Source organism: Dipodomys ordii, unplaced genomic scaffold (genome assembly GCF_000151885.1).
Source record: "Dipodomys ordii isolate 6190 unplaced genomic scaffold, Dord_2.0 Scaffold78, whole genome shotgun sequence".
In the NCBI taxonomy this organism is placed as follows: Eukaryota; Metazoa; Chordata; class Mammalia; order Rodentia; family Heteromyidae; genus Dipodomys; species Dipodomys ordii.
Genome location: NW_012267294.1, coordinates 5259982 through 5272000, shown reverse-complemented (window position 1 = coordinate 5272000; position 12019 = coordinate 5259982). Strand labels below are relative to the sequence as shown.

General features: G+C 46.9%; 1 protein-coding gene and 1 pseudogene across 6 annotated transcripts in view; both read left to right on the top strand.

The window, feature by feature from the left end:
• Nucleotides 1-745: 745 nt before the first annotated feature.
• On the top strand, nucleotides 746-1118 carry LOC105991958 (annotated as a pseudogene).
• Nucleotides 1119-2810: 1692 nt separating this feature from the next.
• The window catches only part of Ptpn22 (protein tyrosine phosphatase, non-receptor type 22 (lymphoid)), a 47220-nt gene continuing 38011 nt past the window's right edge, over nucleotides 2811-12019 (top strand). For 3 of the 6 annotated variants that reach the window (XM_013024721.1, XM_013024724.1, XM_013024723.1), the window contains exons 1-2: nucleotides 3299-3344; nucleotides 3428-3515. In XM_013024721.1, coding sequence (XP_012880175.1) covers nucleotides 3429-3515 — 87 coding nt within the window. In that variant the 5' untranslated portion in view covers nucleotides 3299-3344; nucleotide 3428. Of the gene's footprint in view, nucleotides 2944-3297; nucleotides 3345-3427; nucleotides 3516-12019 lie in introns of those variants that run through there. The other 3 variants (XM_013024722.1, XM_013024719.1, XM_013024720.1) reach the window with 3 other exon arrangements.

The following is a 12019-nucleotide window of genomic DNA, read 5'->3' as shown; positions in this document are numbered from 1 at the left end:
AGGCTGGGAATGTGGCTTAGTGGTAGAGTGCTTGCCTTGCATTCATGAAGCCCTGGGTTCGATTCCTCAGTACTACATACACAGAAAAAGCCAGAAGTGGATCTGTGGCTCAAGTGGTAGAGTGCTAGCCTTGAGAAAAAGGAGCTCAAGGGACAATGCCCAAGCCTGAGTTTAAGTCCCAGGACTGGCCAAAAAAAATTTGTGAACGATGAAGTAGTTTAAATTTTTGTTTTCTCCTTCAGTGTGTTCTCTGCTGCTGGAGTGGTCTGTGCAGGAAATGGCCTTTCAGTTAGGTGATTGAGGTTGAGTTATTTCACAGTATTTTTTCACCTTTTGGGTTTCACACGAAACTCAGTTTTTTTCTTTGTTTTGGTCCTGGGGCTCAAATTCAGAGCCTGGGCACTGTCTCTGAGTTTTTTTTTGTCCAAGGCTGTAGCATTCTACCACTTTGAGCCATAGCACCACTTCTGGTTTTCTGGAGATAACAATCTCACAGGCTTTCCTGCCCAGGCTGCCTTCAAACTGCAATCCTCAGATCTCAGCCTCCTGAGTAGGATTACAGGTGTGTCACCAGCATAGGATAATTTTGTTTTTTTCCTTTAGCCTTTCTTGCTCAAGACAGGCACTTTACCACTTGAGCCACACCTCCATTTCTGAGTTTTTGCTGGTTAACTGGAGAAAAAATTGTATAAGTTTTCTGCCTGGGAGACATCGAGGAGGTGGAGAAATGGGGTTAAGGAGCATCATGTCAGCGGAAGTCCTTAAGGCGGCCTCAGCTGAGGAGCAAAAGGAAATGGAAGATAAAGTGACTAGTCCAGAGAAAGCTGAAGAAGCACAAAATTAAAAGCAAGATATCCTTCCCTGGGACAGAAGCCTGGGGGTTCAGATTTTCTAAGGAAACAAGTACAGAAAGGGCAAAACTATTTTGATTCTGGAGATTACAACATGGCTAAAGCCAAGATGAAGAACAAGCAACTGCCCACTGCAGCTCTGGACAAGACAGAGGTCACTGGGGACTACATTCCCACTCCACAGGACCTTCCTCAGGGGAAACCATCCCTCGTCGCTAGCAAGCTGGCTGGCTGATTCAAAGAGCTGAACTGCATGAATCTTCTAATTCCCAGTATTCCTCCTTAATATGTTACTTACCACTTCTGTTTCTTTTCATTCACTAAGTTTTGAGACTGACAGCTTTGCAGGTAGTGGTAGTGTGTGCTGCGATTGTAAGGGACTGTTCTTTTGTAGAGGTTTTGATTAGCTTAACAGTGCACTGATGAGAAAGACATGTTAGAACAACATAAGAAATCTACTTGAAAATAATTGTGTATATTATCTAACTTCTAATGAAGGACTGGTTTCAACAACTAACAAAGCAAGTTGTACCATTTTAATGTTCTGACTTTCTTTTTTTTTTTTGTCGGTCGTGGGGCTTGAACTCTGGGCCTGGGCGCTGTCCCTCAGCTCTTCAGCTCAAGGTGAGCGCTCTACCACTTGAGCTACAGCACCACTTCTGGTTTTCTAGTGGTTTATTGGAGATAAGAGTCTCATGGACTTTCCTGCCCGGGCTGGCTTTGAACCGCGATCCTCAGATCTCAGCCTCCTGAGTAGCTAATTATATCTTCATACGCTAACTCCTGTTTAATATGACCTCTCTTGTTTTGATTTCTTTTGTATTTCCTTCTGGATTTTGTAAAATGGAAGTTTAAGACCACAGGTTGGAAGAAAAGTCACATACTCAAACACAAGTTGATGGGGCTCCAAAAGATTGGAATAACTGTGTTTAATAGCCTTCAACCTGTCTCAGCGTTCACAGTAGAATCTCCCTTGGGCAATATTTGTCCATTCCAGTATCACATGTGGCTTCAGTGCTTAGCAGCTGTTGGTGAAGCTTGCCCCCACTTTTTGTGGCATTACATCCCTTTCATGGTAGAAGATGTGAATGAAGCGTGCATGTACAGTGACTGTGCTGCATTCACTTTTGTGCTATTTTTGTAAATACAGTAGTTTTGTACAACCTTTCAAAAAAAGTTTTCTGCCTGGGCTGACTTTGAACCTCTATCCTCAGAACTCAGCCTTCGGAGTAGCTAGGATTATAGGTGAGAGCTACTGGTGACCAGCCAGACTCATTTTGTTCATGTATTATTTATCTAACGTCTGCCCTCAAAGATCTAGTTATTTTGGAGTTAGATCTTAGGTAGATTTGTACCCATTGAGAAGAGAATTCATATGAATAAATGTGGTATGCTTTTCTAGAACAGTTGGCCTGTATGGCCAAAAGACCACAAACAGGGCCGGGCGCTGGTGGCTCACACCTGTCATCCTAGCTACACAGGAGGCTGAGATCTGAGGATCACAGTTCAAAGCCAGCCCGGGCAGGAAGGTCCATGAGACTCTTATCTCCAATAAACCACTAGAAAACTGGAAGTGGTGCTATGGCTTAAGTGGTAGAGCACTCACCTTGAGCTGAAGAGCTGAGGGACAGTGCCCAGGCCCAGAGTTCAAGCCCCACGACTGACAAAAAAAAAAAAAAAAGACACCACACAGGACAGCTTCATTCACAAAACAATGTCTCTGCTAACTTTCTGACCTGGAATCTCTACGTCTCAGCCAAGGGCCCCTTTTGCTTTCATTTGTCCCTTCACTGTTGGCCAGCAGTGCCTGGGCGTCCACTAGCCGCCTGGTTGCACTCGCTGTGTGAGGACCGCTGGCTTCGTGTGCATGCACACCAGCACATACAACCATAGGAAGCTCACACATGGCAGGGGACTGAAGTGCTGAGAACGCCACCACACCCCAGCCCCGGGAGAGGAGGCTGAGAAGCAGCCCATTTTATTTCATCCAAGAGCGAATTTGATGTCTGTGTGACAGATGGAAGAGTTCTGAATTAAACTGCACTCTTGGAGGATGACGGACCATTGTGACAAGAACCTGGTCACAGTCCGGGTAGTTGCTGCACAACTGCTAAGCAGTGTCCTCTGTTTTCCGCAGTTTGTTCAGTATGGGAGGGGCTTTGTGTTCTCTGGAGGTGGGGAGAGGCAGAACTCACCCCTCAGACCTGTAGTTCTGGTTCTCTTCTGAGAAGCAAAATGAGAGGTAAATCTCACTTCAAGGTGATGGGGCGGAACATTCTCAGAGCTGAGACCACATTTGAAGTCCTGGTGAGCCTTGTGTCTGTTCATGAGCTGTAGCCAGGCTCCTCGGCTAGGAGGAAGGCGCTAGGGCCCTGCCGGCGGTGATGGCTCTGTGTGTAGTGTGACCACAGGCTGCTTTCGCACTAATTTCCTCTAGGCTTTGATGATGTCACTAAACCACAATCTTCAGCATGCTAAGCTCCGGCAGCAGAGGTAGCTTCTTGGTGGCGTCTGGGCCCTGACACACATTTGTACATCCTCCAGCTCTCTCACAGACTGCTTCTCTTGTCCGGCAGCATGGACCAAAGAGAAATTCTGCAGAAGGTCCTGCAGGCCATCCAAAGCAAGCAAGTGAACAGCGAGGAGATTGCCAGTGAATTTCTGGTGAGTCCTGTGGCACACACTCTTATCCTATTTACTTGTTGTGGCAACTTCTCCAGACCAAATGGCCCTTGGGGAATAGGTGCCCAGCACCACAAGGGAGGACGTGGAGGAGTCAGACTGCTCTGTGGTGTTCATGGAGATTTTAAGTAAAGCAGAAATCATGCTTGTGATGTTTTGTTCGCTGCTACTTTTGAATTCGACTAGGAATTCCCCAGAGGAATGTAAAACTCCAGATATGCAGATACTAATACCAACTGATGTCTGTTGTTCCCTGGGAGGGATTATAATTTATGCTTCAAATTACTAAGTTTTTGTGCCAGTACTATGGCTTAAAACTCAGGGCCTAGGCATTGTCCTTGAGCTTTTTGCTCAAAGCCAGTATTCTTAAACTTGAGCCACTGCTCCACCTGCAGCTTTTTCTTTGATCCTTAATTGAAAATAAAAGTCTTATGGACTTTTCTGCCTGGACTGTAACCCTGCTCATTAGATCTCTACCTCCAGAGTAGCTAGGATTATAGTTGTGAGCCATTGGCATCTGGTACAAATTACAAACTTTAATTAGGAGGAAAAGGACCACAGTTAACTTTTCATGGATCTTATGTTTTTAGCCTCCTATGGGATTCCATTTGAAGAGCATCAGAACTACTCATTGCCACTTTTTTCTCTGTTTTAGAACATGTATGTGTGTTTGTAGTAACAGGATTTCCTTGAACGTTTCTTTTTTGTGCCAGTGCTGGCCTTAAACTCAGGACCTCTCTCACTTGGCTTTTCTGCTCAAGGCTAGCTCTCTACCACTTGATTATTTATTTTTGGGTCCTGTGGTGGGGCTGTCCCTCAGCTCTTCAGCTCAAGGCTAGCGCTCTACCACTTGAGCCACAGCGCCACTTCTGACTTTTTTCTTTTTGCTTATGTGGTGCTGAGGAATTGAACCTAGAGCTTCAGCATGCAAGGCAAGTGCTCTACCACTGAGCCACCTTCCCAGCCCTAATCTTATTCTTTCTGGTGGATAAGTAAAATTTTTATTGATCCGTCCATCTATTATAGGGCATCCAGGCTGTTTCCATAACCTGGCTATTGTAAAGTAGCCAGTAGTAAATATGTAGTGAATATGGATGTACATGTGTCTTTACCTTATCCTGACTCGTGATGTTCTAGGTAGATGCCCAAGAGTGGTATGGCTGAGTTATAGGGAAAAATCTCTGGTTTTTTGCGAACCTCCAAATTGCCCTCCAGAGTGATTGGCTGTACTAGTTTACTTTGCTACCAACAGTTTAAAAGGGTTCCTTTTTCCCCACATCCCCACCAGCATTTGTTCTTAGAAATCACAATGTTGGCCTATCTAACTGGGGTGAGATGGAATCTCAGAGTATTTTAGTTATTAGTTATTTTCTTTATGGCCAGGGATGTTGACTATTATTTACCATTTTTACTTCTTTTTTTTTTTTTGGAGGGGGGTACAGTCATGAGGCCTGGGCGCTGTCCCTCAGCTCTTCACTTCAAGGCTAGTGCGCTACCACTTGAGCCATAACACCACTTCCGGCTTTTTTTTATTTCTGTTTATGTGGTGCTGAGGAATTGAACCCAGGGCCTCATGCATGCAAGGCAAGCGCTCTACCACTGAGCCATCTTCCCAGCCCCCATTTTTACTTCTTAAGTCTCTTTTTACCTCCTTTGCCCATTTAGTAATTGGTTTATTAGCTTTGGGAGGGGTTAATTCCTTGTATGTTTTGGATAGTAGGCCTTTGTCAGATGTATTTCTGGTAAATAGATCATGAACTTTTAACTGAAATGAGAACCAGAATTATTTGTGGAATTTTTAAGCTTGAGTATTCCCTTTTTTTGTTTTGTTTTGTTTTGTTTTGGGTCCGGTCGTAGGGCCTGAACTGGGGTCCCTCAGCTCTTCAGCTCAAGGCTAGCACTCTACCACTTGAGCCACAGTGCCACTTCTGGCTTTTTTCTTTTTGCTTATGTGGTGCTGAGGAATCAAACCCAGGGCCTCATGCATGCAAGGCAAGCGCTCTACCACTAAGTCACCTTCCCAGCCCTCTACCACTTGAGTCTAGATGTGGTTCCACTTTTATTGCTTGGAGAGGTGAACTGGCTGGGGCCGGAGGAGGCGGGGGGAGGTGGGGGGGTGACAAGTGGACAACTGAGGGCATGGAGAGAGACGTGAGTGCTAGATGGTGCTGGGCAGGCCGATGAGTCCACAGGCCACTGGCCAGGCCTCATTCACCCAGGAACCTGGCACGTCAGATGACACCCAGTGTTGGATAATACTGATCATGTGTTTTGGAACACTTCCAACTGGTGATTCAGAACTATAGGAGCATTAAGCCTCAGCGTTTTAGATGTGAAGTGGGAAAAAACAAGGGGATGGACTTGATCCTGACAACCAGACCTGTTCCTTAATGTCTCCAAATCTGTTTTCTAACTTACAAAATGGGGATTGTAATTTATGTCCTACCCATCGTCACAAGGCTCTTGTGATGATTATCAATAGTCTTCTAGGCTCCAGTGGCTCACACCTGTCATCCTAGCTACTCAGGAGGCTGAGGTCTGAGGATTGCAGATCTAAGCCAGTTGTGCAGAGAAGTCCATGAAACTCTTACTCTCTAATTAAGCACCAAAAACAGCCAGAAGTAGAGCTATGGTCAAGTGGTAGAGAGCTAGCCTTGATTTTTGAAAAAAGCTCTGGGACAGCCCAGGCCCTGACTTCTAGTTCCATGGCCTGGACCAAAAAAACAACAACCAAAAAAACAACAGTTATAATAACCAATTAAACATGAGCCCAGGGCTGGGAAGGTGGCTCAGTGGTAGAGCGCTTGCCTTGCATGCATGAGGCCCTGGGTTCGATTCCTCATGCACCACATAAGCAAAAAGAAAAAAGCTGGAAGTGGCACTGTGGCTCAAGTAGTAGAACGCTCGCCTTGAGCTGAAGAGCTGAGTGACAGCACCCAGGCCCAGAGTTCAGGCCCCACAACCGGACCCCCCCCAAAAAAAGAAGAAGAAGAAAAAAAAATGTGAGCCCAGCATGGTAGCGCATGACTGTGCTCCCACCTACCTGGGGATGAACAGGACTACCCTGGAGGCAGCTTGGCCAACTTAGGGCCAACGTGCCTCAAAAAAAAAAAAAAAGGCAGTCATTTGTAATATTTATTTATTTATGTATTTATTTATTGGGTTCAGTCGTGGGGCCTGAACTCTGGGCCTGGGTGTTGTCCCTCAGCTCTTCAGCTCAAGGCTAGCGCTCTACCACTTGAGCTACAGCACCACTTCCAGCTTTTTTCTTGTTGCTTATGTGGTGCTGAGGAATCGAACCCAGGGCCTCATGCATGCAAAGCAAGTGCTCTACCACTGAGCCACCTTCCCAGCCCCTTGTAATACTTATTGAACACCTACTATGTGCCGAATTTGGTTTTGGTTTTAGTGAATGGAATAAACAAATCTTTTACTGACTAGGGATATCACTCAGCTGGTAACAAGTGTAAGGCTCCGAGTTCAAACCCAATACCACCAAGTAAGTTAATAAATAACAACCATGAAAAATGCCTTTGCCCTCCAAGACTAGCACTCTGCTGCCAGGCCTCTGCTGTCAGCTCAGCTCAGCTCAGCCCAGCATCATGGCTGGCCAGGCTGAATGAATGCTTTTTTTTTTTTGTCATGGGGCTTCAACTTGGGGCCTTGGTGCTGTCCCTGAGCTTCTTTTGCTCAAGGCTAGCACTCTACCGCTGAGCCACAGCCCCACTTCTGACTTTTTCTGTGATTAATTGGAGATAAGAGTCTCACAGACTTTCCTACCCAGGCTGGCTTTGAACGGTGATCCTCAGATCTCAGCCTCCCGAGTATCTAGGATTACAGGCTTGAGCCACCGGTGTCCGGCCAGCACGAACTCCTGAGTTACTACAGAGTGGGTAGAGAGGAAGTATGTGCCAGCCTCTAGATTACCAATCCCGAGCAAATTCAGTGGGAAAAAGAGCTGAGGGGTAATACCAGCATTTTATTCTGTTTATGTGTTTGTTTGTTTAAATAGTGCAGCTAGGGGCTGGAAAGGTGGCTCAGTGGTGGATTGCTCGCCTGGCATGCATGAGGCCCTGGGTTCGATTCCTCAGCATCACATAAGCAGAAAAGGCTAGAAATGGTGTTGTGGCCTTGAGCTGAAGCAACTAGACCCAGAGTTCAGGCCCCACAACCAACAACAGCAACAAATAAATAAATAAATAGTGCAGTCTACATCTCTAATATTTCACCTCTCTTAAGCTCAGGCCTCCAAATTATAGCAGCTTCCTTCCATCTAGTTTCTCTGCTTCCGGTTTTGCCCCACCTTTCATTTTCTTCCCCCTGTGTGTACTGGGGCTTGAACTCAGGGCCTCATCTGCTCACTTGGCTTTTCCACTCAAGCAGTTACTCTGCTACTTAAGTAACACCTCTACTTCCCCAAGTGATCTTTTCATAATACAGAATACAGTCATGTCTTCTCTGCTTAAGAACTTTCATAGGTTGTTTTTGTTTCTGTTTGTTTTGTTTGTTTGGGTGCTGGTCCTGGGGCTTGAACTGGGGCCTGGGCACAGTCCCTGAGCTTTTTTGCTCAAGTCTAGCATTTTCCCACTTGAGCCACAGCTCCATTCCAGTTTTTCGGGGGTGGCTAACTGGAGGTAAGAGATTCATGGACTTTCCAGCCTGGGATGGCTTTGAACCACGATCTTCAGATCTCAGCCTCTAAAATAGTTTGGAGGCTAGCAGCTGGCTTAGGTTTTATGTTTTTAAGCTGGTTCCAATTGAGAACTACAGCATACACTTAGAAAAGTACATAAAAGATGTGCGTATAAACTTAAAGCAGCTATCTCAGGGGCCAGCCTGTGATCATGTCTGACCTAGAAGACCTCCAGCCCATGATTAGGTCTGACCTAGAAGACCTCCTTCCTCCCTGCGGCCCGCCTCCACCCCCATGGTACTCATCACTTCCTTGGTTCCCTGGCTTCTAATTTGAAGAGCCTGTGTTGGGTGGGGATTTAGTGGAACCTCACGGCTCACTGACTCACGTTCTCCAGTGGAAAAACAGCCTTGCCCTCAGCCCAGACACGGGTGTTCTGTAGCTTTGGGGAGGGATGGCTAGCGTGGACAGTGCAACCGGCACTATTAAATCATAGGGCTTTCCATCTGTCTTAAGGCCTAAATGAATTCTCTCAGGACAGGATGCTTCTGGTTTCAGGACTCGTTCTGTGACACCTGGCCACCAGTCCTCTAAGTGGTGATGGACGTGGGAATTACCAAAAGATCTGGGTACTTCTGGGCCGATGCCCTGTATTACCTCTCCCCTTCTCCCCCCCCCCCCCATAGGCCCTCTCTCTTGCTTGGCTGGACACCTCTGTGCTGAGCCTAGGATCTGTGATGGGACTGACAGCCCTGATGTGACTGGCATCCAGGCAGTGCCAGGTACTCGGGCCTTGCCCTGAGACAGAGGAAGGTGGCTAACTTCCTTTCAGCATTCCGTGCCTTCATCATTCCTGCATTCCTCTCCCTCATTAGCATTCAGGAATTCTGCTGTCCATTCATGGTTACTTCCTCAGAGAAACCTACCCTCCCTTCCTCTTCTCTTTCTCCTCCTTCCTTCTTTTCCCCTCCCTCCTTCTTCCCTCCCTCCCCTCCCTCCCCTCGCTCCTTTCCCTTCCCTTCCTTTCCCTTCCTTTCCTTTCTTCCTGTCTCCCTCCTTTCCCTTCCTTACCTCTTTCTTTTCCCTCCCTCTCTTCTTTTTCCCTTCCTCTCTCCCTCACTCCTTCCCTTCTCCCTCTCTTCTTGTTCTCTTTTGAAAATGACCTTAATTCAGTTTAGAGATAGAAAACCATGCACAAGCCGGGTGCTGATGGCAGGAAAGTCTGAGTGCCTTTGTTGTTGTTGGTCATGGGCCTTGAATCCAGGCCTGGGCACTGTCTCTGAGCAATTTTGCTCAAGGATAATGCTCTACCACTTTGAACCACAGCTCCATTTCCCGTTTTCTGGTGGTTAATTGAAGATAAGAGTCTCCCAGGACTGGGAAGGTGGCTCAGTGGTAGAGCGCTTGCCTTGCATGGCTGAGGCCCTGGGTTGGATTCCTCAGCACCACATAAGCAAAAAAGAAAAAAGCCAGAAGTGGCACTGTGGCTCAAGTGGTAGAGTGCTAGCCTTGAACTGAAGAGCTGAGGGACAGCACCCAGGCCCAGAGTTCAGGCCCCATGACTGGACCCTTCCCCCCAAAAAAAAGAGTCTCCCAGACTTTCCTGCCTGGGCTGGCTTAAACCTCAGTCCTCAGATCTCAGCCTCCTGAATAGCTAGGTGTGAGCTACCAGTACCCAGCTCTCTCTTCCTCTCTCTCTCTCTCTCTCTCTCCCTCTCCCCCTCACTCCCTCTCTCCCTCTCTCCCTATCTCTTTTTTTGGGGGGGATCCAGTCGTGGGGCCTGAACTCTGGGCCTGGGCACTGTCCCTCAACTCTCAGCTCAAGGCTAGCACTCTACCACTTGAGCCACAGTGCCACTTCCGGCTTTTTTCTTTTTTGCTTATGTGGTGCTGAGGAATGGAACCCAGGGCCTCATGCATGCAAGGCAAGCGCTCTACCACTGAGCCACCTTCCCAGCCCCCCCCAACTTTTTTTTGTCGGTTAGTGGGGTTTGAACTCTGGGCCTGGGCGCTATCCCTCAGCATTTCAGCTCAAGGCGAACACTCTACCGCTTGAGCCACAGTGCCACTTCCAGTTTCTCTTGGTTTATTGGAGATAAGAGTGTTACAGACTTTTCTTGCCCAGGCTGGCTTTGAACCTCAATCCTCAGATCTCAGCCTCCTGAGTAACTAGGATTACAGGCAGGAGCCCCCGGTGCCCGGCTCTCTCTCTCTTTTGTGAGACTGGTATCTCCAATTAACCACCAGAAAACCAAAAATGGAGCTGTGGCTCAAAGTTGTAGTGCACTGTCCTTGAGCAGAAAAGCTCAGGGACAGCACCCAAACCCTGAGTTCAAGTCCCACAACGTACACAAAAAGCTTAGTCATGACTTCTTGAGGCCAGGATCCCATCTGTGGTAGTTTCTTGATGAGAGGGGCGCAAATCTGCAAGCTGAGTGAATGAGTTAGCTTATGAGCACACACGGAATCTAGTTTTCCACCCATCCCACCCTATCTAGGATCTCTCCACTCCATTCTCTCAGCCACTCTTCCCTGGTGTTCCTAACAGTGCCTCCTCCTGGGGAGTTATTCCTCACTTTGTTGGCTGGCAGAGAAATCCTTTTACCCTTCGACCTCCCTTCTTCCCATACTTCAACCCACCACACGTAGTCCAGCTTTCTCCTTGAATGTGTGTTGGGGGGGGGGGGAGGAGGTTGCGTGGTGGCGTGTGGCAGTACTGGGGTGTGAACTCAGAGGTTCAGACTTTCACATTTTTCTGCTCATGGCTGGTACTCTATCACTTGAGCACACCTCTCCATTTTCTTGCTGGTTAGTGGGAAATAAAAGTCTGTTGGATTTGTCTGTCTGGGCTGGCTTCAAACTGCAGTTCTCAGATCTCAGCCTCCTGAGTAGCTAGGCTACTTTTACTTTCTCTCTCCTACTCTTTTCTTCCTATTTTCAGGCTCCCCTGATTTCTGGAAGTGACACCTATTCCAAGTACATGCTATGGAATTAGCACAATGACCTCTCCCCAGACTACTGATGCACGCTAATAAAATTCCCTCATCTCTAGTGTGGTCTGTCAGCTCTGTCAACTCTGCACTGCTCCATTCTCTGTTGGGCACTGAAGCCTGGTGTCTGGCAGGGAGAGAAGAGGAATTAAAAAAAAAAAAAAAGAAGTGCTTTGCCGTGGTCTGACCCTGGGTTGACATCAGGGGAAAATTCAGAATTTCCACAGTAGGTTATCCGTTCTGTAGGTGTTTTCTGTATGATGTTACTGAACGTCTCCTTTGTCCCCAGCCTGAGGACTCCAGGAAAGAGAAAGCAATAGGAAAAGAGAAAGCCATTTTGTTCCTTGTGGAAGGTTCCAGTGGAGGCTAAACAAGAATATACTACACCCATTCAGAACCTGTATCTGTGGTATTTTATCAAAATCATTGGAAAGACTTTGTCTGTAGCATTCTTGGAAAGCATTCTACAGCAAAGCAAAAACAACAACTAAAACCCAACAAGAACACAGTATGACAAGGAGCATGTTCTGGGATATGTTCTGGAGATTTCTAGAAAGTTCTCTTCAAGAAATCTAAATCTTTGCATGGCAGTGTGAAAATGACCATTCAGAGGGTACATAAGGTCAATGAGTGTAGAGATACTGTTTAGTTTCCTATGTGCCTAGTGTTAGTTAAATGTTCTGAAATTTCTAAATTAGGTCACTAGTATTTCTATCTTGGTATACGAATATGATGTACAGATAGCAGTCCAGCATCCCTTCCTGCTCCAACTATGGAAACCCAGAAGGATTCAACCCATGATGCTAATGCAAGTCTAAAGAACTATGTAAGCCGGGCATCAGTGGCTCACACCTGTAATCCTA